This window comes from Polistes fuscatus, unplaced genomic scaffold (assembly GCF_010416935.1).
Source record: "Polistes fuscatus isolate 324 unplaced genomic scaffold, CU_Pfus_HIC Scaffold19, whole genome shotgun sequence".
Taxonomy (NCBI): Eukaryota; Metazoa; Arthropoda; class Insecta; order Hymenoptera; family Vespidae; genus Polistes; species Polistes fuscatus.
Genome location: NW_025113095.1, coordinates 1,574,136 through 1,600,858, shown reverse-complemented (window position 1 = coordinate 1,600,858; position 26,723 = coordinate 1,574,136). Strand labels below are relative to the sequence as shown.

At 31.3% G+C, this 26,723-nt stretch overlaps 2 protein-coding genes and 4 long non-coding RNA genes across 7 annotated transcripts; 3 read left to right on the top strand and 3 right to left on the bottom strand.

Moving 5' to 3' along the window:
• The first annotated feature begins 181 nt into the window (after positions 1-181).
• Positions 182-9,085, top strand: LOC122515842. Of its 2 annotated transcripts, XR_006303387.1 has the most exons (9): positions 182-330; positions 429-980; positions 1,584-2,876; positions 3,008-3,451; positions 4,107-4,578; positions 6,922-7,348; positions 7,787-7,896; positions 8,501-8,688; positions 8,764-9,085. It is a non-coding gene; the product is annotated as an uncharacterized LOC122515842 (long non-coding RNA). The 2 variants fall into 2 exon arrangements; XR_006303386.1 differs by having other exon boundaries at positions 8,501-9,085.
• LOC122515847 lies at positions 4,938-6,989 on the bottom strand. The gene is made up of 3 exons (XR_006303392.1): positions 6,236-6,989; positions 5,933-6,150; positions 4,938-5,834 (listed from the first exon to the last, which is right to left on the bottom strand). It is a non-coding gene; the product is annotated as an uncharacterized LOC122515847 (long non-coding RNA).
• Positions 9,086-13,786: 4,701 nt separating the features above from the next.
• On the bottom strand, positions 13,787-21,680 carry LOC122515824 (vascular endothelial growth factor C-like). The gene is made up of 6 exons (XM_043633322.1): positions 21,136-21,680; positions 17,285-17,384; positions 15,850-16,061; positions 15,649-15,759; positions 15,185-15,369; positions 13,787-14,097 (listed from the first exon to the last, which is right to left on the bottom strand). The coding sequence occupies exons 1-6, from the start codon at positions 21,319-21,321 to the stop codon at positions 13,944-13,946; spliced, it is 948 nt and encodes a 315-aa protein (XP_043489257.1). The 5' UTR covers positions 21,322-21,680; the 3' UTR covers positions 13,787-13,943.
• On the top strand, positions 16,371-22,521 carry LOC122515843. The gene is made up of 5 exons (XR_006303388.1): positions 16,371-16,814; positions 18,422-19,650; positions 22,030-22,167; positions 22,247-22,319; positions 22,402-22,521. It is a non-coding gene; the product is annotated as an uncharacterized LOC122515843 (long non-coding RNA).
• On the top strand, positions 20,343-20,875 carry LOC122515864. Its single transcript, XR_006303413.1, has 2 exons — positions 20,343-20,382; positions 20,457-20,875. It is a non-coding gene; the product is annotated as an uncharacterized LOC122515864 (long non-coding RNA).
• A 1,637-nt stretch (positions 22,522-24,158) lies between the features above and the next one.
• Positions 24,159-26,411, bottom strand: LOC122515896 (putative odorant receptor 85d). The gene is made up of 8 exons (XM_043633390.1): positions 26,136-26,411; positions 25,951-26,070; positions 25,727-25,883; positions 25,415-25,676; positions 25,214-25,333; positions 25,039-25,129; positions 24,814-24,950; positions 24,159-24,741 (listed from the first exon to the last, which is right to left on the bottom strand). Exons 1-8 carry the CDS (start codon positions 26,271-26,273, stop codon positions 24,600-24,602), a joined length of 1,167 nt encoding a protein of 388 aa, XP_043489325.1. The 5' UTR covers positions 26,274-26,411; the 3' UTR covers positions 24,159-24,599.
• Positions 26,412-26,723: the final 312 nt, after the last annotated feature.

Sequence of the window (26,723 nt, the reverse complement as noted above, 5' to 3'; positions counted from 1 at the left end):
ACGTGCAACGGCTACCGGCAGGCACGAAGCCAAGCCACAGCAGCAACAGGACTACCGATCTCTTCTGCCAAGAGAGCTCTCCCCGAGAGAAGGGAACTTACAATTAGGCAATTTAAATCAACAGTTCCGATCTCCGACGTTGACGTCGATTACCATTTTTCGTATTAGCACCGGTCACCCTTTCTCTTTCTCTCTCTCTATCTCTTTCTCTTTCTTTTCTTTTATTGTCCCTCGCTCTACCTTTTACCTCCCCTTGAAGAAAAGAAGAGGATGTGCTTTAATAATTCGAGCTCCCTGAATTTCTTCTTGCCTACCGGAGATACTCTCTTCGTAAGCTTTCAATCTGCCTGCTACACCTTTATACTTTTGTTTAGAAATATTTAATTAAACCATTTATTGAATTATTATTCTTTTTATTTATTCTTCAGATATCAAGGTACCACTAAGATCTTGGTGAAAAAATGACGAAGATATAATAAATAGATTAATTAATATTATAAAATGATAATCAGATCTTGATTAATGTGATAACGCTGAAAAGAATCCGAGTAGGATCAGTAATTTTCAGAGCAATCATCTCTCAAATGAGATGAAATTACAAATCTCTCTTGATGATTAACAATCTCATTCAAGAAGACACTTAAATTACATCTATTTTCTCGAATAATAATAATAATAAGGATAAGTAATAGTCTTCGATATTACCTACAAATAACAAACAAGGCTCACAATCAGTAATGTACTTACTTACTTCGTAAAGAAAGCACTTTGAATATCTGGTTTCTTGAAATCGTAGGCTAAGAGGTTGTTGCAAGAGTGAAGAAGAATAAGGAAAAAACAATATGGGAAGGATGTAATAAAGTTACTGAATAAAGGATATTATGGTGCATATATATATATATAACGATTGAAATACAAGGATATAGAAGCTACTATATATTCTTTTTCTTTGAAGTTGGAAAGAAGAAAGAAGCCTGAAGGTAAAGTCGTTGTTCACTATGTTTATATTCGCCATTCGTGTGCGTCTCTATTTGATTATCTTCTCCCTTTTCCTCCCCCTCTTCCTGTTCTTCCTCCTTCCTGTTTTGCTTCCATTTTCCCGGAGGTGTCTCGTTCTGCTCTTCTTTTCTGAATCTTGCGAGGCAGTGGTCAGCAGTACACACCGGTTGCTGTTGCTCTTACTCTCCCTTTTCTTTACTCTCTATTTCTTCTTCTCCGGTTCACTTTCTCTCCGGTTCCGCATCTCTCCCTCTACTCTCCTTCTTATTTTATTCCTTTTTGTCTCTTCTCTCTCTCTTTCTTTTCTATCTCTTGTTGCTCTAAACAGTAACCAGTAGAAGAAGCAAAAAGAGATTCGGAAAGATTTGTAAAGTTACATTCTTAGACTTCTCTAATGCTTATTTTTTCTTCTTCTTCTTTACTTCAATATTTATCGAAGATTCATTAGAGAGATTGGTACTTTTTTTTTTAACTTCAAAAATAATACCGTACCAATTTAAACTATTACAGATTCATATGATATGTCTGGAATAATTTTTTCTATAACGCATAATAATTGTTTTCTTTTATTTTGTTATGAACAGGCAAAAAATGTCGAGAAAAGTTCTTTTTCATAAATTAGATGAAGAAGATAAGAAATGCGTATAAAAGAAGAGTGTTCCATCAAAAGGACCTTGACATCGAGTGGTTATCAGCTTGCTTTCTTCAACACTACGCCATTCTCATCTTCCTCCTCCTTCTGCTCATCTTCTTTAAAGAAGAAACGACGCTTTGGAGTAGCCACACGTGCACGTAAGCGGCGAAAGTCGATGCACACACGTTGCATCGTACTACGTCTTACCATACTGTACCATTACTACACCATGAGTCTTGTGATGAGAAGGCGAGGGAGGAGGGAAGAAAAAGAGGAGGAGTTCGAAGAGAAAAAGAGAGAGAGATGAGCAAACTGGAAAAAGAAATGGCGGGGCGAGAGGAGAAGAGAAGGAGGAAAGGGAGAGAGCGGTTTTGCCCCTTTTGCCAGTTCTGCCTTTTTTTCTCGTCCTCTTCTTTCCTCATCCACCGTCCTCCTCCTCTTCTTCTTCCTTCTCCTACTCCTCACACTCTTCTTCACCATCTTTGCTGTAAAACAGGGACGGACCGACCAACTGACAGAGAGAAATTTTACATATTTCTTTAGTTTACATATATTTTAAGTAGATAAATTATATGTAACAAAGATTGATGTTTGGTAAAGCCGAGAAAATTTATTTAGGTAGGCAAAAGTAATTTGTTTCTTCACAATTTTATTGTTTGCAGATGTTTCTTTTTGTAGATGGATTTTTTATTGATATTAGTGAGATAATTTGATTGATTAACAGACTGGAACATTTTAAATTGTTTGATTATGCATAGACATTATCTTGAAAGAGATAGAGTGCTCGTGTATAAGTGCACGGTCAATGAATTCTAAGTCCATTGATGGTCAACGAGTTAGGATAGTGAACCTAATATATATTTTTCTAAATATTTTTAGAACGACGTAGTCGTTAATATGATAAATTATCAAAATTTATTTTGTACATTTCTATCTTACACAAGAGAAAAAAAGAAGGATTGGTAAAACGGCTAATCTCTACTCATCTACCTCCCATTACCGAAGTCGTCCTGACCGCGTCACCTCCTACTAGAGAATCACAAAGTCATCCCATGCCAGTTGTATTCCAAGACTCATCTTGACACTTCTCCCTTTCTATATACCAGCGAGAACTTATCGTCACGTATTATCGATAACGATTATAAGGTGGTTCTTTATATAAATGATATGAATTATTTGCGAATAATACAAAGCTGGCATATATGTATGTGTATATGTCAATATTTTAAATACATTATGCAGGGTGAGTTTTTTTATTTATGAATATAAAATTAGTCGTAGAAATCAAAATACATTTGATTTAAACAATACAACATATTTTTAATTAAAATAGAGCAGTATTTAAACTAAAAAATGAATATATTTAAATTACAGATACCAAACACGTCTCATGGAAATGAAGATGACTTGAAATGTTACCGTTTTAACTGTTAAACGTCTAACGTTCGTGAAGATCCGTTACACTTAGCTCTACTTTTCGTTGGCTTCTCTCTGTTCTTCTCACATCGAATGAATTTAAGTCGAACGACAGGCAGGTGACGAGTCAAATTACGGAAGTCATTGAAGCACTGCGGTTATGAACGTGCAAGTTACATATCTCTCGAAAGAAAGAAGAAAAGAGAGAGAAACAGAGAAGAAATGGAAGACGTGCCACAACCACATCCGTCGTTACAGCCGGCTTTACGTTTTCTTTGCTACACGATATCTCCTCTTTTTATATGCCTCTTCTCATCCCCGTGAAGAAAATGAAACATCGATTTTATTCTCGTTATCAATCAATCAAGCACTTAATGTTCTAAGAAAACAAAATTAATCGATGTAAGTTGTCAAAGATTTGTCTAATTAAATATTTTCTTTCAGTATCTTCGAATGAGATCACTTTCAATCTCATTCATTTAACAATTATTGAATTATTGAACATGAGATAATTTCTACTTAAAAATCTACAATATAAATTCGTGAATTTATTAGCGAAAAGAAAAGAATCAAAATGAAATCAAAGGACCCTAAATCAGTGTACTATCTATGGGTTGATAAAAAAAAGGGAAAAACTTTTTCTTTCCAATTATTCCATACCAATTTATCTGTTACAAAGCGATAGGACTATAACGTATCTCTCTTTGATCTTTTATTTCTGTACTTAACAAAACCGGTAATTACCGTAATGCGGCAACTCGCCTTAACCGACCGTAATTTGCATGCCGACCTTTGATCGCGTCATATATTCCTGGCGATGCATTCGATAGCGCACGGCAACTATTTTCCCGTTTACGGATTAACGTAATTACCTCTATGAAGAGTAGAAAAATATCTTCTGCGAGTGAAATTGCTTAAGTATGCGTGTATGTGGAAAAAAAAAGAAAAACGTAGCTCATTTTCTCTATCTAATAAAATCAAAATAAAATAAATTTTATTGTAATCTTCTACAAAAATTATATTAATGTATAACTAACATGTAACAATATTTTTACAGAAACGAAGAAGGATCTTGGCTGGATTTATTTCATTTCGAGAAATTGTTTGAATTAATATAACAATTGTAAAAACAAAAACATGCTATAACAACTATGAGAAGAAAAAAAATAATACAAAACAAAAAAGAAAAGTAGGCCAAAGTTTCGATCGGATAAGAGCAACGAAATAAGTTTAACACTTCGTATCTCGTTGCTTGAGCGAGATCAATTACATGGGTCGTTCCTTTTCTTCAGGTCCGATCGGTGTATGTATCTGCTTCTTGCTAGCGCTGTGCGTCCCTCGTCTTCGATCGAACTTCAAGTCAAACTCGTTCTCGACAACAGAGTAACATGAAGATGCGAGCCGGTGCTTCTTCGATACGTTTGCATTAAAAACAAAAAAAGAATATGAAGAAGAAGAAGAATAAAATGATCCACCAAGAAGATGAGCGAGAAAATTGAAAATTTTGGAAACTTTCTGGGGATAAAACTGTAAGATCAAAACTCTCATTTTAATAATCAAATTTTATTGAAAAACATTATAGAAGAATAAGGAGCGAGGATAGATGAAAGATTACAAAATGTTTAGGAAAAAATAATGAATGATCTAACGGGACTAATTTCTAAATTGTCAAATATTATGAGAACTAGTTTCTTGATCATCAAATCCGTGTCAGTCGGCATAAGGCACGAAGGTTTGCACCTTACATCCCTGGAGTCTTCTTCTTCTTCTTCTTCTCCTTCTCCTTCTCCTTTTATTTCTTCTTCTACTTCTTCTCCTTCTTCTTTTACTATACCTATATATATATTATGTATATATACATGTCTCTCCTTCTTTCTCTCTCTCACTCTTTTCTCTTCTGCCCTCTCAACCAAACCAACGACCTATCCTTTTCCGTTTGCCCCGAAGGCCCGTTTTTTCCTCCTTTTTCTTCCTTAGATCCGTTGCTCTCTTTGTACGGCGTCACGGTTGCTCTTGTTGCTCCTCGCATTCTCTTTCTCTTTCTCTCTTATTCTTTGGGAAGTAAAAGAGAGAAAATACGGTCCTCTTCAAGAGATGTTCTCTCTTCAGTTCCTCTCTCGTACACCCATCCAGTTCTTTTCTTTCTCTTTTCTCTTTCTCCTTCTCTGTTTTTCTTTCCCTGTCTATTTTTCTCTCTTTCGCTTGCTCACTCATGTTAGTGAAAAACAAAAGGAACAACTGGTCAATCCAGAATAAGAAAGAGCGAGATGGTGGACTTAACACACGAGTGAGGAAGAAAGAAAGAGATAGAAACTCTTCAGGAGGGACTGGAGGGACCGTGAAAGAATACACAAAAGAGAGAGAGAGAAAGACAGAGCGAGTGAGAAGGTGGAGAGGAAGAGGGACAAGGAAGAGGGACAGGGAAGAGGGAAGGAACACAGTTGAGCGAAGCGTGTCTCGACACGCGAGATGCTGGATCGGATTCGACCCACGGATCCGGATTCACGAAAGTCTCGATCTCTTGGATCATTCTCCTCGGTTCCCCTTTTCTTTTTCTATTTTAACTTGTCTTTTATTTTATTTTATTTTTTCTTTTTTTTTCCTTCGATTTGACGTTGACAGAAAAAGGTTGTTCCCCGAGAGATAGGTTCTCTCTTTTTTATTCTCTAAACTTATCAGAAACGTTCAGTTTATAAGCACGTTTTGGAGAACGCGTTCGGTTTTGTATAAATTAGAATTCATTCGATACTGTTTTAAATATGATCTTGAATAAATTTTTATTTACCTTGAAAAAGAAAAAATAAATAATTGAATATTATACGATTGAAAATAATGACTAATTCCCATGCGAAAACGAGCATTGTTACTTCCAAATAGTATTACCTTTGTCGAGTCATCTTTAACACGAGAGACATCTAAACGATATTATTTTATCCACGATATTGTTTGTTACGTTGTGTCAAATATACACAGACAGGCAGGTAGACAAACAGACAGACAGACAGACAGAGATAAAAACGTTGGCACACAGTTGTTAAATTTACTTTGGCTACGTTGGTGTGCAGTAACCCAGGTAAGATCGTGAGCATCGAAGAGGAGAACTAAGGGAACCGGTTTAATCTTATAAATTTGCGATCGAATGATCTCTTAAGAAAGAAAGAGAAAGAGAAGATTTCGCACACTCACCTAGTTTTCTACCCCCTTTTGCTTGCTTGCTGGTCCCATCTTCCTCTCGCGTTACCATTTACGGCTTCACTCTGACTCCACGTGGTTATCATCATGTATTCTTTCTATCCTTCTCTCTCACTCTTGCTCTCGAGTTTACTCTTTGAGTACTCGACACGGAGTCTTGGAAGTTACCAAGCGATTCTCGAGTACGAGTTAACCACCTCGTTTCACCACTAGACTCTTTTCTTCTTTCTTTCTCCTTTTTACTTCTTTTTGTCCGTCTGTCCGTCTCTCTCTTTCTTTCTCTTTGTTTCTTTCTTTTGCTTTTTATTTCATCCTTTCTTTATTTCCTTTCTCTCCACCCGCCAAATCGTAAATTCAGGGGACTCGTAAATTGTTACTCCTTTTTTCCCTCTACCTTCCTTTCGTTTCCTCTCAAACATCCTTCTTATTGCTTTCTTAAGAGAGAAAGAGAAGAAATATCACAGCCATTGGGGAAGGGGTTTGTGGTATCACTGTGGTATACATATTTATGGTTTTGTATTTATCACCTTGCATTTAACTTTGACTTCTTACACATTCTCCCTTTCTTGCAAAATATCTTCCTGTATATTTATACACTATTTTAATCTGGTAGTTTAAATAATCTAATCAGAATCCCCGGGAAACATTTCTATTCATTATAAGTGCTCTATTCTTTACAGGTTACAAGACAATAATCAATGAAGTTGTAAGCGGTGTCTACCCTCTTATCTATTCAAAGATAACAGGACTTGGAGAAAATGAAGAAAGAAAAGAAAGATAGAGATAACAAAGAGAAGGATGTTGAGGGGACAGACAGACAAATAGAAAGACAGACAGACAGGCAGGCAGACCATTTTAAATTCTGATTTCCATAAATAAAAACATTACCCCCGGTAAAAGTTTAGCTTGGAGTTCATTAACGTCACGTCTCTATTATTATCACTGTTCTCTCACGTAATATCTAGCGGAATTTCAAGCCGTGAGATTTACTTAACTATGTAATGGGTATGGTAAAGAGGGGTTCGAGTGAAGAAAACGATCGGGAGATTTCAATTCATTTGCCTAGCACGTCGTTGCATTTTCTTTCCATAATTCACGATCATATAGGTAAGTATACACATACGAGACGGTTTATGGGAGAAGAGATTATACAAAATTCATATCACGTTGTTTTACTATGGCTAAAGGGGAGAGGACATTCTCTGTGTTGGAGGGTTGATACTCAACTTGAATGTCAAGTTTTGTTTCAGAGAAAGTTTCAGGGAATTGCATTTGCAATCGTCGTTAGAACTCGTATTTGATAAATTCAATTAGAATTTAAAAAATGCTTCAATTTTATAACTCATATAAATGCATATAGCTTTGTACTTTTTTTAAATTTGGCGCCTAAATTGACATCACTTCGATAAAGTCAAATCAACAACTATTTAAATAATCTGCGAGTTGTTGATTTGACTAAAACAGCGGTAACATGCGCGGCAAATTTAAAAAAACAATTCGAGTGTCAGTACTTTATAATGAAAATATTTCTTTCTCTCTTTTCAGAAATCTTCCTCATTACAACCGCCCACGTTATATACGCTCACACCATTGGATTCGCCGATTATTTTATAAACTCTTAGAGCGCGTTCCAGCGTTTCTCCTTGGAAGCCTAGGTGCCTACAATTTTCTCTACTTCTTACTCGCGTTTCTCCTTTATACAGTCTTGTTTCCGATTTACCGTGGCTCGGCTTTATGGTAGTTAAACGTTTTGCTTCGCTCATGTATCCTTCCTACCAACCTTACCTCCTTCGTACATACATATATATATATATATAAATATGTGCGTACAGTTGAATGTATGTATTATGCATGTATATAAGTACGTATATATATATAGGTAGTTAAGCGTGCGCGTTTTATCAAGGGTGAATGCGACACACGAAGCTTACCAGGTCTAAAGTGGAATAGTAAAAGCGAGCATTACGTCTTGGACACGTGGTAATTTACAACTGGTGCGTACGAGCCACGGATAGTTCGTAAACACAGAGCGCTTTGTGAGCGACTCTGCGGCTCTTGCTTCTTCTTCTTTCTTTTTTTCTTCTTCTTTTTTATTTTCTTTCTTACTATTGGATAGTCATTTCTCTTTGCCTCTTCGCTTACACCATTCATTTTTTTTCCATTTTTTTTTTTACTTTGTTTCTTTTCTTTTATTGCATATATTACTAATATGAATGTGTGTAGATGCACGTAGATAATATATGAAAATTCTTTTCGCAGTGTAAAGAAGTCGAAAGAGTCCTAATGTATAAAAAGTCTTCCCGCTGGTAAATTATATCAAGGCTCGTAGAAGGAATCACGGGTTGAAATGAAAGAAATGCAAGGAAGGAAAAACCTAACTACGCGGACTTACGTTCACATTTGCAGTCATTACGAATGATCCTTTACGTCCGCACAACGTGCTGAAGGTAACCATACGGTTGTTCTTGCATTTTTTTGCACTCTTTATAACTAATGATAATAATACTCTACATGGTTGATAGAAAAAAGAGGAAAATATAAAAATTGTGAAATAGAGGGAATAAGTTTTTCAAAATTAGAACCATGTATGTATACGAATTAAAATACTCAAGCTACTTCCAACAATAATATTCAAATAAAAAATGCATAAGCATATTCGTGACATTGTTAAAAGAAGACCGATACATTATAACGAGGATTAAAAGATAGCGTTTAATGCGACACGCGTGTCAACGTCGACGAATAATCTATCTCTCTCACGCTATCATTCTATCTCTATCTTTCTCATGTAAATAGCTCCCTAACTCTGCGTAGGTGGAATAAAATCGTGCTCAATACCTCTAACGCAAGCTTTATACTCGATTATTCTCTTCTATGTCTTGAAAAATATTCTTTTTCTTTAAAAATATCGTGAAATAAAATATTTAAGTTCCCATTTGCAAAAATCTATTTAAAATATCTCAAGACACTATGTTGAATTTTAAGAAACCATGCAAAAATATGGAATTAATATTTACTTCAACAAAACTAGAGAGAAAAAGAGAAAAATAGAAATCTTTTCGCTTTCGTTCTTTCGGTATTTTTCTTGCTAGCATCGACGATGCTTTATCGAGTCCTATCTTGTATAAACACGTTCCACCTGGACCCGTCACGACCCACGCCATTTTCTACCGTCGTACTGCCCACGTCGCTTTGTAACTTTCCACGAGATCGCTTTATCTCTTATGTGTGTTCTATATATACATACATATATAATATGTATAATAATATATAAACTATTTAATTACTTTGAATTTCAAACAGTTTGAAAATTATCGAAATAATCGATTAATCATCGATATATCGTTAACTCCAAGATGGCGTTACTGACCTAGTCAAATTAACATTAATTAATTACTAATAATAATTAATTAAAAGACACAGGTTTCAGATTCGATAAATAATAGTATATATATCTTTTAAAATTAATAAGAAAAAGAATATATTAAATTTCTAACATGTATTATGTATATATATATATATATATATATATATATATATATATATATATATATGTAAATCTTCGACACACTCGTAGTTTCCGATCTCTGGATCTCTTTTTCCCCTTGCCATCTATTCTTCTTCCTCGCTTTGGTCTTCTAAGACGATCGAATTACAGCGTTATAGAAATACGTTGGGCTTATATTGTGGGTTCGATGTAGGAAGGTTGAAACCGACTGTAGCCCCGTAATCCAGGCTTACGGTTCGCGCGTCCTGGACGTGCTTTAATATGATTTAAACCTACCACCGTGTTGGCTACCGTGTTACGACCGTTCGAACTCGTACGAGCTGCCGCTCCTGCTCCTGCTGCTGCTCTTGCTGCTACTCCTTTTGCTGTTGCATGGACCTTCCCCCGAAGACCTTGAAATGTACAAGAGTGTGAAAGAGAGAGAAAGATATGGACGCGTGCGTACACGCAAGAAAGTGGCGTAAAATATGTAGGCGAGTTATGCTTTTTTTTTTCTTCCCTTCTCTTGCTCGACCTTCTTGGAATTTTTAAATTTCCCGCCTTCACACATTCTCCATTATTTTTAACGCGCGACAATTGTATTTGTTTTTTACATTAACGTTATCCTTACCATTATCGATAAATACATCGACAACATTTACGAGGAATCCTTATTGCTCGTCGTTGCTAACTAAATATGAAAAATCGATAAGAAAATTAGGTCAGTGGGGCAAATCAACTCGACGTGTACATAAGAAGACATTATTTACGGAACGTTAAATGTATCATTATAGACCGGACCCTTTACCAAATGATTGCTAAATTTATATATACACGTTGACTTCAAAATACGTAATAAAACGTATCTCCTGATCAAATTAATTTATTTATAATATTACAAGTTTTTAACATTTTTTTTCTAGGAAAAAAAGAATTTAGTTCATGTTTTGACCTACTACGTCATGAAAAAAGAGAGAACATTGAAGCGTGTCAGCCATTTTGATTTTTTCTCTCTTTTTTTTTTTTGCTCTTTCTGTCGTCTTTTAATCTTAATTAATGTCTTTGAGATAGCCGACAGAAGGTACAGGGCGACCTAGAAACAAGATACCTCAGTGCATGTGGGGAGGCCATGCGGCCCGAGCTACGGCAAAAGTGACAAGGCCCCAGCAATTATAACGGGTGGCACAAAAAAATGGCGCCGTGAATCGGCGTCTCGACCAGCTACTGTTTGTTGCTTCTATCTCTTTTTTTTCTCTGTCTCTCTCTTTCTCTTTCCTCTTTTTTTTATCCTCTTTACATCACAGTCACCTTTGAATCACCTTGCATCTCATAAATTGCAGTATCGATCATTCGATATCTCTATTGTTTTTCGAGATACAATTATTCATTTCAATTTCAAAAAATTACGAGTGCCTAATATTTTGATAAAAACAACAATAGAAAGTACAAATCTAATTAATTATCATTAGATACGTATCATCAAGAACAGAAAATACATAAGTATAGATATATCTATCTGAGAAAGATAATAGAATGTTCGATTTACTAATTGTTGCCTTTTAAGAAATTAACCGAGTGTATCAATAATTATTTTCTCGGAATGATTGAAACGTACATATATAATATAAAAATAAAAATAAATCATTTCTCTCTCTCTTTCTAGACGTGTTGTATCGAGAAGACATTATCTAGATCTCGATTAACATCTCTCGGTTTTAATTCGTATGGAACCCAATTACCTTGTTTTTGAATCATTCCTAACGATTTTAAACGATGTGAGACTGCTTGCTGAGTGACTTCTAAAGTAAGTGCAAGTTCTTTTTGTGTTTGAGACGAATTTCCCTCCAATAATTCCTTCAATTCTGCATCCTCGTAAATTTTTGGCCTTCCTTTGCGATCTTTGTCTTTTACATCAAAATCACCGTTTTTAAACTTTTGAAACCATTCACGACACGTTCTCTCACTCAAGGCAGCCTCATTATATGCTTGTACGAGCAATCGATGCGCCTCAGCAGCAGATTTCTTTATATTAAAGAAGTAAACTAATATTTCCCGCAAATGACGCTTATTTGGCTTAAATTTGGACATTTTCAACTAAAAAAAATTATATTTTACAAATATGAAATCAATAATATTAATAGGTTATGTTGTTCTTAAACGTCCAAACTAATTTTTAAGCAGGATATCATCTGCGAAAGTTAACGGAAACTCCGCGCCGCGCTATCTACATTAAAACGGCGGAAACTTATTTGTACACCTAATAGTATATTTTTTTATACTAAGTCAAATTTGTGTAATTCATGATTGAACAATTTATATTTTTTGTTTGAATTAAATTACATTTTATTATGTTATAAATTTGTTTAAAATTCACAAAAAAATATCATGGTACGCCATCTACCAATAATATAAGAAGAAAGTAGAAAGGAAGTTTCTTTTTTTTTCAATAGATGGTAGAACGATCTAGTTTTTAAAGATTCTTTTTTTTATTTAACACATTACATTTATCAATAATTAGATTATAAAATAATATTATTCATTCATATTATACATATTTGTATATAAGTATATAAAATTGCAATAAGTTTCACCAGTAATAACATAATTAATTTCAAATAAAAATAATTGTTTTATATATTCGCGCCACAACGGATATACTATCAAATTCAAAAGAGCATTTTAATACTAAATTCATGCTCTCCATACTTTATCGTAATGATTATTTAAAATTAATTTATATTGTTATCTCCTTTTTCATTTTATATTAAAGAAAATTATATACGAATTATTACGTTAAAAATAATTTAATAGTTATTACGGTTGATTTTTTACAAATATGTACTTGATTTGATAGTCAGTAAAATTAGCGGGAAATAGATGTCCATTTCGCATAACAGCTTTGTTCGTTCTAGTTCTCTGTGCGTTCTTAAAAATATTTAAGCTTTCATTATGGAGCCGATAAAAAACAAATATTCGAATATAGATTATACAAAGGATAATATAATAGAACAAATAAACAAACATTTTAAAGACTCGGATGAAGGAATATTAGACGAAATTGCATATTCCATTGGTACGTATTACAAGCTCCATTTTAAACTTTAATAATTGTTATTTATTGTCTTTAATAAATCATTAAAATGAAAATAATCTTCAATAATAAAATTATGCAATTATTTGGAATATATAAATTTGGTCCAAATGATAGGTTATGAATAATTGTAATATTTCAATGACAACTTTGAAAACAAGGAATGCACTAATGAAATTATTGTTTGTTGTTTTAAAAGTTGTGTATTATTTATTCTAAATGATTAACTTGCTTTTAATCCTTTTATTATTCTAGAATCTATAACTAAGTCAATGGATTCCATCCTGAAAAATCAAATCAAGTTTTTAAAAGTCAACGAAGCATTGGCGTTATACGTAGCAAATATTGAAAAAGAACGAAAAGAAAGAATCTGTAAAGAAACAATGGCAATTGAAAATTTTGAAGAAACATTAAGAGAGCATCTGTCAAGATCATTACAGACATCTGAAGATAAGGTTTAGTTAGATTTTTATATGTATACCTGAACAAATGCATTCTGTGATGAAGTATGTTCTAGTAGTTTGATAGTTTAAATTTTATAATTTTAAGATAGGATATTCTTTCCACTAGATTAATTTTAAATGATATTTATTTTTGTATGTATGTATATAATTCAAAAATATTTATTTATATTTATTTATATTTATTTATATTTGAAATATATTTTATAAACCTCTAGGCAATAAGGATAAAAGATAATATGAATAAGATTTATACAATAGTATCTACATTTGTAACTATATCACAAAGTTCTATGATATGTCAAAATGCAGCATATCGAGCCAAATAACAATAATTAAATAGGTAATACTTAATGCTTATATAAATACTAAATGTAAAATTTTATAGCTTAACATGTCCGCTACCAGTATCACATATCTATCTGTGACACACCGTTTACCATTGAGAGCCTAGTGTCATACATTTATGACTGTAAGCAATGTGAAAAATAAGTTCTAGGCTGTGGTTGAAATCTCTTGTCTGCGGTATATTTATTAAGTTATAGGCATATTTACTAGTTAACTAAATAATATGAGTATGTAAGTCTCATAAATATAAGCGTTATTAGGTAAAAAGGAGCTGTCTATCATTGATCGTTGTGCCAAGTTCAATTAATCTAATTTTCACTTATATTCTGGATCATCTCTATGCTTGCGTCTTGGATCTGACGCATCCAAAGTTACTATAACAGGTGGTACGCTTTCAGGCCTTTCAGTTTGTCCGAACCTGTATCCTGATATATCACCAAACTTTGATAATATTGGAACTTGTCGACACCTTGAATAAATATTATTTCTATTAGAAAATTATTCAGCTGATAAGATTTTAATAACTTTATGTTAATCATAAGTAATTGTTAATAAGAAAATAAATGTTAAACATATATTAAAAATTATGTAAATGGCATGAAAGTAAATCGACAATATTAGTATTAAATATAATAGTAAGATTAGTGGTTAAATAATTTTTAGAAAAAGATGATGAATGCAGAAAGCTTAGAGGAAAGAAATAGGTATTTAGTGCTGAGAGATAAAAAAGATAAAAAAAGAAAAAATGTATTGAATTTCAACTACTGATTATGCTAAATAATCTTAATGGTTTTGACATATAAGTATTAATGCCAAGGCAACCGTCCTTAATAAAAATCAAGAGTTTTTAGACGTCGCTCATCGTTTATTACAGAATTATAAGCAAACGAAACTCGATAAATTTTATGCAACTTTTTACGACCGTTTTATAATGTATCTATTATCAGACTCATTTATTTATGCATATATACATAATTATTTTTTCAACAATGTTATCAGTTAACGAGACTAACAAGAACTAGATCGACGAGAAAAAACTACAAAAGAACACGTTCTGTAGGACGCAAATATAAATAAATAGTAGATTGTGGGATACATGAGAAGGATAAAAGATATTTACAGATTTATGTTAGCGGTTGGAGAGGCTGTATCTTTCTTCTAAGCAGGGATACATTATTCGATTTTTCTATACATAAATAAATTTACATACTAATTATAAGATACATTCAATTAAACACTCATGAAGTCAAATGAATGCATTTTATTTAATCAACTTTTTGTGTGCTTTTTTATTAGTAAATATTTAATAAACAACGAACGACAGCTATAAAACCTTTTGATTGTTGCTCATAATTGTGATTCTTGTATATAATCCAGGATCAAAGTTATTAAGTCTAATTAAAAGTTTTACCAAAAAAAAGGATATAAAATAAATATGAAATAAGTACATTTCGTGCATTTGAGAGTTTACAAGATAATGATAGAGAGAAGAATAGATGTTTAATAGTGTAGAATTTTTCCTTTTAGCAGTTTCCCTTTATTTTCTTTGTTCACACCTGCACGTATTGTTGTCGAAATAAAAGCCACTCGAACATATTTCGCTCTCTCTACAAGCACACGTACAGGTTTCACTGTCCCAGATTTTAACACCTTTATTTGCCTTGCATTTGTTTTCTTCGTCGATGTTTACACAAACGCATCTACATTCGTTCCTTTTGTAGGATTGCTTCTTGTTGCAATGCTAAGAATTATAATAATATAATGTTTATTTAAATAATAAAATGTATTTTAAATATAACAAGCTAAGCATCAATCAAACGCATTGGTATTAACTTTTTCGTTACGGTATGCTTTCGTTCGACGCTGTGATTTGATATCGGGATAGAATATAAAATAAAAGAAGTTTATTAATTAAGCAAAAGGAATATAGTCATTTTTAAGTCACATATTAGCTATTTAAAGATTCAGAAAAAAATGAAAATTGTTCGTATGCGGAATATAATTAAATCTCGACGATTACCTCTGCCTTAATTTTGCAATCACATTTGCATTTCGTGTGTTCCTCCACCGGGATAATTTCTCTATTCTTAAATGTCACTTGTGAATTTGAAGTGAGTTCCGAAACTATTACCTTTGATATTAAAAAAGAAACATGAATTATTAAAAATGAAGTATTAAACAAAAAATAATTAATTTATATTGGATCGATCAAAAGACTCACCTCAAAATTTCGAGTTTCAGTTTCAATTGGTTGACAACTGAGTAGATAATGTCCACAACATCCACCGCATCTTTTGACTCTCGTACAAGAAGGATAATAAAATGACGAAAATTCATTTTCTGGTCTCAAAGATACTGTTTGATTTTCCGGCACACAGCCAGCTGGCTTTGGTCGTTCGGCGTTCGATTTTTCTTCGCTACTTCCAGTTCTACCTAATTAAAAATCAAATTTCTATAATTAAAATTTGACCTTTTAGATAATTATTTTCATCATTTATTTAGTCAGTATATTTTTTGAACATTTTTTCAGAATAAATAATAATTCGTGAATAATTTAAATAGATGATTAAGTATTTCTGTTTACTGAATATATACTGACTAAAATTTTATTTTTAGGTGGCAGATAATATGGCTGATAAATATTTATAAGCAATATCATTGACGAACACTTAAAACCTATCGCCAGCATAGATTATGAAGAGAAACCGTAGGAACAGGTAATAATCCATTTAATGATTCACTTTTTTATATATATCGAATGTGATTTCGCAAGCCACTTTCCCATATCTTCTTGGAAATCATAGATTAAAAAAAGAGGAACGTCTTAGACATCTTTAATATTAATTTGTATGCATATGACTCAATTAGAAAACGAGATCTTTTGAAATCGAAGAGACGTACGGAAGAAGGAAAAATGAAGTATAAATTTGAATAAAGTTTTCTAAAGAAGAAAGATTATGTTACATATATATATATATATATATAAAGTACGTGTACATGTGTGTGTTAAAATGAAGGTGATTTGTGCAATCTTTTGAAGCTTTAGAACGTACAAAGAGAGAAGAGCATCAATAGAATAAAATTGGAAGAGGAAATGGCACCAATGAGATCAGGACCATTAGAGTGAGCACAAGCAAGAAGATACGTTTGGTACGAACCAAGCGAGTAGCTACGATAAAATATAGGGTGTGCTAAAAATTCATATGATTCATTTTTTAAATCAATTACTTTTTCTTCGGATGATTTTATTTTTCAAAATGTAAAATTGCAAGCCTGATCAGAAATCTTAAAAGTGCCTTTTTTCGCTTTCTTTTTATATCTTAGAACGATTGGAAATATCGAATAAGATATTTAGAAGAGATATCACATGGCAATAATTTATAGAATGATCTCATATTTTTACTGATAACGTTTGGATACACATTTCGATAAGCGATTCTTTTTGAACATACACGTGTGTGTATTTTATTCGTAATTAAAAATATTTACCTTCTCTTTTTTTTAATTTGTAATAAACTCCACATTCAGCACCAAATACATAGTAAAGCAAATTTCCTTTTTTATTTTTGGTATCGTAAAAAAAAAGTAAAAAAAAGTTCTACATTAAATCATTATTATAATAATTAATTACTTAATTAATTAAATCAAATGCTTACCAGCTATTAGAATTTTTTTTTCTGAAGGCACATTGATAAATTTGAGAAATTCTTCGTACGATGATATCGAATTTATTCGTTGAGCAATTCTTAATGAAGTCTAGAAAGATAACAAAATGTTAGAAATAATTAAGTCAATTTATTTATGTATTCTATATTAAATAACGTGTTAAATGGAAAAACCATTAAAAACCATTTAATGGAAAACCATTTAAAATAACTAATTGTCTGGTCATTTTAAATTTTTTATTCTTCATTGGATAAATCATATATTCGTCACACGCATTAATCTATTAAACATACTCAACTATTTCAAATATCTCTTAAATATCGATAATATTTTATAGTGTTTTTCTTTCCTCGTAAATGCTACTCTACCGCAAGCACACATATTCTTTTGAAAAGTCAGTCATATATTTTAACGAAGGAAAAGTAAAACAAAAATAATACCAGAGGTAGAAAAAGAGATACGTAAGATAACTCTTAACGTTTTAAAAAACATTCTTTCACATGCTTAGCAATATTTTGTGACGCACTTATACTCCCAACGATAATCTTATTGTCTACTTTATAAATTGCACTTTACCGTGTTACCCACGTAAGAATTTTCTCTCTCGTACGTACATATGTATGTGTATAATACACTAAATCTACCAACAAATAATAGTCTCTGTTTCTATAATTTTCTTATCAAATGCAATAAGAAAATCGTTAACTTTGATAATTTATTGTAAGCATATAGAAGAAGATCATAAAGTACACTCTTTACAGAGTACTAATATTTATCTATTTACTTTATTAATCGTCAATAAAAAAACTTCGTGTTTTTCTCAGAGTTTATCTCCAAGATGGATTAGTTCTATCAGAAGATAATCTATCGGGTTGACCAATAAGTGATGTTAGAATTCTCGATAAAAAAAAACTTTTGTGTTATTTATTTTTATATAAATTACTAATTAATGTCAAAACTAATTATTGACCAACCCAATAAGGAATGTACTTAAATGTTGTAATTCAAAATTGTAGGAAAAGATTTCTCGAAAATTGAACAAATTATCTTATCCCACTAAACATGTCATTTTATCGTTCATCTTTTTCCTTTTTCCTCATACATATATTATATATTTCTGTTTACAGCTAAAAATACGTAAAGTGTACCGACATGAGAAAAAAAAATGTGAAAAACTAAAAAATATTAAAAATAAAAGTTGATCCATCGGTATCAGGGTATTCCCAGTACTAACCAATTCCTGAGTCATCGTCTTCGATCGCGGATACTGCCGTGACTAAGGTGATAATTATCTTTTAAATCGATCTCTTAGGTCAATAATCCGTAAAGTTAAAAAAAATGAGAGAAAACATTTCATCGAAAAATATATTTTTAGACGAATCTTTTTGAGAATTATTATAAATTACAATGGTAATTAATAAGACCTGCAATTTAAATATATTAGGTCATTGAGCAGCATGCAATGTCTAATTACTCTAATTACTCTGATTATTTTCAGTTCGAAATCGGATATTTCTTACTTAATCATCTACTATTTTATGATACGATGTTATCAAAGTTTCTTCGCAGATTATTAATTTGTTCTCGAATAAAAAAAATAACAAAAGTGCATAATTGCAATGTTAGATCGTTTCTTGATAACATCATTACGCGTTATAATAAAAATAAGTCTCGTATCGAGCGAAGGACGTTTGGTAAATGCAATGATCTGTGATGTCGTCTTATGTATGACGATGACATTGAAAAATAATTGAACCGGTACTAAAACAACTCTGTGTTTCATATTTATCGTTTCAACTGCATACAATCGATTAAACTTATCAAGTACAGGTGAAAATAATGAGAGTTATAATTCAAATATTATATTCCCAGGATCAACAATATTACATTGGTAATATTATTAGATTCGATGCAAAAAATAGCTCAGTATTTCTGATAAAATACGTACTACCTTCTTAGCACAATTCTACAACCACAAAATCCGGTCGGTAATTAAGAGGAGAACCTGTTTCTGAACTCGTTTGAATATATTCCAATAAATATAATAAGTTGTTTATACAAAGAGAACGAGTTCTTACTTTAGAAATATCTAAAAAATAATATTGCAAAAATATTCCTCTCTTCGGTGAATATTAATTTAATAATTAAAATACACAAAACCAATTACTAATATTAATATTTTGTTGCAGGTAAGAAATGCGAGAAGAAACGATTACGGACAGTTCAACTGGAATTGGAAATAGTACTTATCGAACTGGAGATGACGTGTTGGTATGCAACGAAGACTCAAATTGTTTAAACATCATTCATTCATTTGTTAACGATGTTCCATAAATACAACGATGAAATATCATTGGTATGTAATTACATACGTACATACACGTTAATAATATGATTATACTAATGAAATGAAGTGTAAGAATGCAAAGTTCAATTGTTACAAGATGCCACGCTAGTTCGTTTAAACGAAGGTGATAAACTTAGTCAGTATTCGCGGATTAATGTATCCGGTTAATTCAAATCTAGCAAGAATGCAAAACTTCCTTCGTCCTTGTAGGAAGCTGCAACGATTAGATTAGATAAGATTAACGATAATCGGCCAACTTAATGATCATTCGGGATCGTGACTTGTCTGATCCAGTTTTTTCCAACGATTGAATAACAAACTAATATATAATGCGTAATTAACAATGACGATTGAATTTTTACATAAAACAGAATATATGAAACATATATTAATCGTTTTTTACTTTTAATTTATTTTTTATATAGTTATAATTAATATATTTTATAATTTTTCTATAGATCCAATTACTAATCCATAGATGACAAATCTTCTTTACGTGTATAACATTTTGATCGACTCAACTTGATGATATAACAAACAAGAAAATAACGAATACATACTTTCACTTTGAACGAAACATAATTCCGATGACTTTCCAAGAAAATTATGCGAAATATTTTAAAAGTAGATAAGGATTTTATCAATGATAAAAAAACATATGCGTGATGACAAATATGGAATTTATACAATTATTATACCGTCTATCGTTTGGATAATTAAGTATTATATATATCGAACAGAGTATGGTCGGCATCGTGAAAAGAATTCACAAGTATGATACATCTATACTAATACACGTTTGCACATTCTACTAGGTAATCGAAGGTGTACATATGTCCTCGACATTAGTTACAATTTGGCCTTTGACGTCATCCTGGGTCTAAATAGAAAACGTATCAACGTTTCTCTTGGAATGAAACAAGACACGTTTTACATTCAATATCATTCACGTAACAACCTTTAAATCGAATCGGTATATCTGTCTACCTGTTTACAGGTAGACTCTGTATCTGAATAACTATGTTACTGTGCCACTGTGCAACAGTGTGAGCAAATACGTGTAAATAACGTCAAAACAAAAGAATAAATAACGTGTCGATGAAGAAAAGAACGAAATTCTAAACAGATCCAATTTTCGCGGGAAGGATTACGCAAGTTACAAATGCAAAGCTTTGTAAATCGTAGATGTTTTGTAAACAGTATTTCGAGGAAAAAGTTCTAATTGGAATGACAACGGCGTTTTTAATGATCATTTCTTTTTTCCTCATCTCTCTTTTTTCTTTTATTATTTTTTATTTATCTGTGAAAGATTTGTTTAAATATCGAAATTACATCAGAAAGAGATGTTATTACGTTTAATAATGTATAGTCTTGTTTATTTTTTTATTTTCTTTATGTAATTTTGTAATTATTGTTATTGATACAAATAACTTTGTATTAATTATTTTCACGTAGACGAAAGCATGTAAATATTGTACGTAAATATTAATTTACCGATAATACGTCGTCTTCTGATTTCGAAGCTCCTGTAGATCTTCTTATATTATCGATGTCATCTTGGCCAATTTGTCCAGGAAAAACGATCTTGTCTGAATTATCGATCTCTCTACTATCAGTTTGACTGAAAACAATGCCACACACAAGCATAAAAACAGCAAGTTTCGTTCCGAAGTACGACATATTTCTTCTGGTGAAGGAAATGTGTTTTCGATGTTCTTGTTTTCTTATGAATAACGAAAAAAAGAGTATGAACTTATAATTTATATACTATTCTATGCTTATAAAAAATTGTTATGTTCACGCTTTCAATATTTTTAATGTTTTTGTTATATTTGTTTTTTTATTTTTTTGTATAATGATCACGATATTGTAATGCACAATTCTTTCTAAATATTTTTATTAGATCCACGTGTATCACGACATACAATAACTTCTGTATCAATTTTGCAGTTTTAATGTTAAAATAATGCGATAAATGCACACCTAAGCGTTCCGTGATCGACTGCTAGATCGAATAAGTCGACGCACGTATTTATGTATTTTGTGTCTCTCTTCTTTCTTGCCGAGAACGTAAGCGCGCTAAAATGAATTGCACGATTAGAAGAATCGCTTGCAATATATTTTTATTACCAATAAAAATTAAATTTTTTATATTTTACTTATCAAATAATTGAAAATTGTATCGAAGGATATAATCGGAACTCAATCTCCAAAGTAATCGAATGATTTCTTTACGCATTAATTTTGAATTAACTTTATTTAATAACAACTTTCACGCTATTATATTCATTTAGAATTTTGCATCTAAGTTAGAACGTTAAAATTTATTTGTAGTAGTACGATAGAATATTTTCACGATGATAATTCATAAGAAGAATTATATTGTAGATTTATTTTGGAATCAAAAAGAAGAAAAATTTAAATCGTTCGAAAGTTGGCGCGGTTGATCTGATTCTCGTAGAGCGACACTAGCGCCACCCCTTTCGTAGTCGAGTGACAGAGTGTGCGAAAATGGTGGAAAGTTCTGTGAGTAGTTTATTATTATATATTAAAATATTTATACATATATGCTCGCTTATACATTAATTATTTAAAAATTAATTAGATTTACGTTAGACGTGTAAAATATTCGTTACGTGGATGATAATAGCTCGAGATATCTCTTCGTTTATTGCATGGTACATATTTTTATTTTTTATATATTTTTATATTTTTTATATTTAAAAGAAATACTTATTTTTTTATGGTTTTTATTTGTAGTGCTACAATTCCTTTATGGATAAATGCAGAGAAGTATTGAAGATGCCATGGATAAAAGCTGTGCAAGAAATTTCAAATTATTTTCAAAAAGTTATATTCCAAGAAAAAATGAAATATTTACCAATACAGTGATAGTTGTGTAGCATATAACTCTATATATTGTGCCCATGTAATATATTTCAAGTTTCAATGGTGTTAAGCATCCAGGACGATGGGTGTTCCATGGCGTTGGGTAAGACGAACACAACTTTTGACTAAGAATATTAATCGTTATAATTTTATATTAGAAATTTATACTCGCTGGGATCTTTGTCATTATATTTTTACCTGTTTGATACCGCAGATACATTATATTCATTGATAGACGATGTGCAACAAGATATGGGAATATGGCAAATGTAAATGCCTAAAAGATTTCTAGAATCTATCTGATCGGTTTTTAAATTAATTTCTTCAAAAAACTTTTCGTCTCTACACCAATCCAAATTTCCTTTTGCTCCACAACATTTAAACTTTTTCGTATGGAATAGATTTATGAAATGTTCATTGCATAATCATACATTGTTAATTTATTTAGAAAATAATGCGCATACCATTACATGAAATTTATCCAAAATAGACGAAGAAAGGTAAATTGTTTCTGAATCGATCATTGATAACATACTCATTTCCACATTTTTTAAAATATTTGTCTCTACTCTATTTTGCATTGAAGCAACGAATAGCATAATTAATGCCATGATTAAGGAACAAGCTGCATGCTAAAGAAAAGAAATACATGTTTAATACAGAAAAGAAATGAGATGCAATGCTTATATTATAACTAACTGTTGCTCTTCTTTGTCGTCCTTTGCGAAGAAAATAAAGTACGATAATAGAATAAATTAAAAGTACTAAAGATAAAATTATAAAAGCTGTTTGTATTAAAGTATGTATTTCTTGTTTCACTATCATCAGTATAAGGTTTTCTTGCACCACCAAAATTATAGCTGCAGCCAAATGAATAAATCCTGCTACCTAAAGATAATAATTATATAATATTTGTTGTAGAGTGTTAACAAACATTTTACCCACCAAAATAATACAATCAAGTATTATTTCTATGACATGCATATCATATATTAAAGTCCATATTCTATACATTCTTCGCCATTTTATATTTTCTTTAGGCAATGCTGTTACCAATACTGCCTTTTGGTGATCAACTTTTAAATCTGGAGTGGAAGCACTGCGACTTCTATGCCGAGTTGTATTCATTACTATATGTAGTTTTAGATCGATAAGAATATATATATTGAAATATATTAAAATATTATTTATTAATATATAACAATATTACGAAAATGTCACACTTTTAGGAAATATCATGGATCTTGTTTTTCTTATAGATTTGGAAGTATTGGTGTCAGTGATGCCTTGCCTAAATGAAGGTGGTTGAGGTGAAATGTATCGATGTACGATTGATTTCTGTTGGAAATTTGGACTGATTTCACTTGAAGAAGATGCAATCGTAGTATACGTCTGCTCGGAGTGAAAATAATTTTATGATGAATTGATGGATAAAATCAATCAATTAGTATTATGATATATATACTTGATGTGTCGACAACCAATGGATAGGAGTTTTGATGTATCGTTGATTATTCCAGCATCCCTCTGTTTCATTGGAAAGACTAGAAAGGTGAACTATTTATAAATTATTAATAAGATTAATTCTCTTAAAAAGAATTGCAATGAACCATTCTTATTCGTCAAGATTTAAAGAACAATTGTTTTTTATTCAGTAAATCGTAACACCTTGTCAAAGCATCAGAGGCTATGTCCTCGGGTGACAAAATTTGATCTTGTTTTTTTAACAATTGATTCATAATCACAGATGTACTCGTAGAACTTTTAAAATCATTTCTCTCGTCATTTTTATCACAAATTCTTGAATTAGAAGTTGAAAAATAATCTACCATTTTGTGAATTATGGACATACATATGTACATGTCGTGGATGACAATTGACAATTGATAATCACTTGAAATTGCTTTTTAATATTTTAACAACTAATAAATAACTCATAAATATCAATTGTTAATTATTTGATCGATGAAAGTACCATGAAGTATGAACTAGAAGTTCGCAGAATCTTAAAGAATATTTTAAGATCAGTTAAAAAGATTAGATGAATACATACATTTGTTATTTTAAATTTAGCTTACAGTTGAAAAACCATCCAGACAGTAGGTAAATATTTTTCCAGCGGTTAATCGAGAAGGTTCAAGACTTCTTTTCATTATCAATATCAGTAATTTACGTACTTCAATAGGTGCCTCGTACCAGAGACCACTGTAGCTATAAATACAAAAAATAATTTATTAATTTATTTCAGATTGTGTTTGCTTCAATCAACTACATATTACTTACGCTTTGAAATAAACTTCGCTGCTGTAGTCTATTATAGTTTGACCTGATAAACTAGCAACGAATAAATGGAATAACTCACCAACGACAAATGCAATAAATTTAACTATTTCTGCAGATTGACCATACAATACTACTATCTGTAATAAAAAATGAAACTCTTTTTATGGAAATGAAGAGAAGCATTATAAAAAAAAAGAAAATATGTAAATTATAATCGATGCTCACTTGATACAGACACATGCTCATACAAATAATGTTCAAGCCGCATTGCAATAGTAAGGAATACGAAAATGACGATTCCATGAGCTTGACGAACCTTCGTTTAAAAAATTCATTCGTTAATCACGACAAGACATTGCCGTAATTAATTAACATAATTTCTTTCTTTTATAATACTAACTCTAAAGCTCTTTTGTGTCCTTTGATAGATAACGAAACATGTTTATAACATTCTTTCCTTTGAAGATCAGTCAATCCATGCAGACTCATGTCCTTCTCCAAGAAATTTTCCAAACGAGAACTACAATAAATAAATGTATCTTGTTTAAGTAGAAGAACTCAAAGTAGTAAAAAGAAAATTAATCACAAATTTGATTCTCACCCTATAACTGCAAATACACCACTAACGTGACAACAAAACACCATAAGTTGAGTATCAGTGGCAACTAAAGTCGTAATATTAATCATTATCGAAAGAGATATGTGAAAATAAAACAAGTAAAAATAATCCTCATCATTAACAAAGTATTCGGCATAGACAGGTAATTCCATAGGACGACTCTCGTTTAAAGGTATAATTATATCCATTAAAGGTGGTATGAATGTCACCAAAAGAAAAAGTGATGCAATGATGTATATGTATACTAGAAGCACAAAAGAAAGTAAAAGAAAATTACAATAAATTTTTTATTTCTTTCTTTCAGCGTAAAATAGAAGTCTTTGATATTCCTACCTGTATATCCAAGAGTATACATTTTTCCTAAATGAGCGAATTTTTCCATAATTTTAATTTCTTCCTTGGACTTCCACATATTCCAATCTTTGATCATATTATCCATGAGTAATTTAATCTACAAACGTAAGTAAATTATATATTTGGTATTTAATATTTCAATATTTAAATTATTATAAACTTACATCGAATATACCAAGATCAAAGAAATAATATTTAATAGAGGCAGCTAATGACGCTACCAAAATCGGTATAACTTCTTTCAGTATATCAAAGTTTCCTTCGGAAGTACATATTTTGAAAAACTAAAATCAATAAGGCAGATAAGTCTAATATTTTTCTAGAATTTATTAGAAGAATAAAGAGTTACCTGTGTTATGTTGAACAAAAAGACTGGAATATTTACAATACACATACGAAGTAAACGAGATTTTTCGTATGGCCACAAACCGACAGCGGATAAGAGACGATAATTAAGTTTATAGAAACGATTCTCAAAGATATCCATAACGTCGATAGAATGTAAGACTATCTGAAGAACATTTTCTAAGAAGTTAAAGGGTAGTTTCCCTACATTAAATATTCAAGAAGATTTCAATCAAGAATATGGCAGACATTATATCAAGTAGAAGTCCCCTTCAACTGTTATTATCACGAATACGAGATAATTATTAGTGTAGTATTGATATTCTATCACGTCATAGACATCTATCTAGTCATACAAAGGGAAAATTTTACGAGTTTTAATTATAAGTTCGAACTCCCTCGGATTGTCATAAGAAATAAATGTCTTTGGTTGAAGAAATGAAACTTAGGTGAGAGTATTACTTTGATAACAAGCATATGACACGTGGTAATGATTTACCATCAGTTTATCTACTTCAGCAGTATTGGCATATATACATTCTTCTAATAGTATATAGTGTCTCTACATTACTTTGAAAAGTACTGTTTATTC

Coding starts and splice junctions, on each gene's coding strand:
- LOC122515896 (XM_043633390.1), bottom strand. CDS start 26,273: ATGGATATCTTTGAGAATCGTTTCTATAAACTTAATTATCGTCTCTTA. Junction 26,071..26,135: donor TTTTGTTCAACATAACACAG/GTAACTCTTTAT, acceptor TATTGATTTTAG/TTTTTCAAAATATGTACTTC. Junction 25,677..25,726: donor CTATTTTACGCTGAAAGAAA/GAAATAAAAAAT, acceptor TTGTGCTTCTAG/TATACATATACATCATTGCA.
- LOC122515824 (XM_043633322.1), bottom strand. CDS start 21,321: ATGTCGTACTTCGGAACGAAACTTGCTGTTTTTATGCTTGTGTGTGGC. Junction 17,385..21,135: donor CAGAAGACGACGTATTATCG/GTAAATTAATAT, acceptor TTATCTTTCTAG/ACTTCATTAAGAATTGCTCA. Junction 15,760..15,849: donor CTGAAACTCGAAATTTTGAG/GTGAGTCTTTTG, acceptor TTAATATCAAAG/GTAATAGTTTCGGAACTCAC.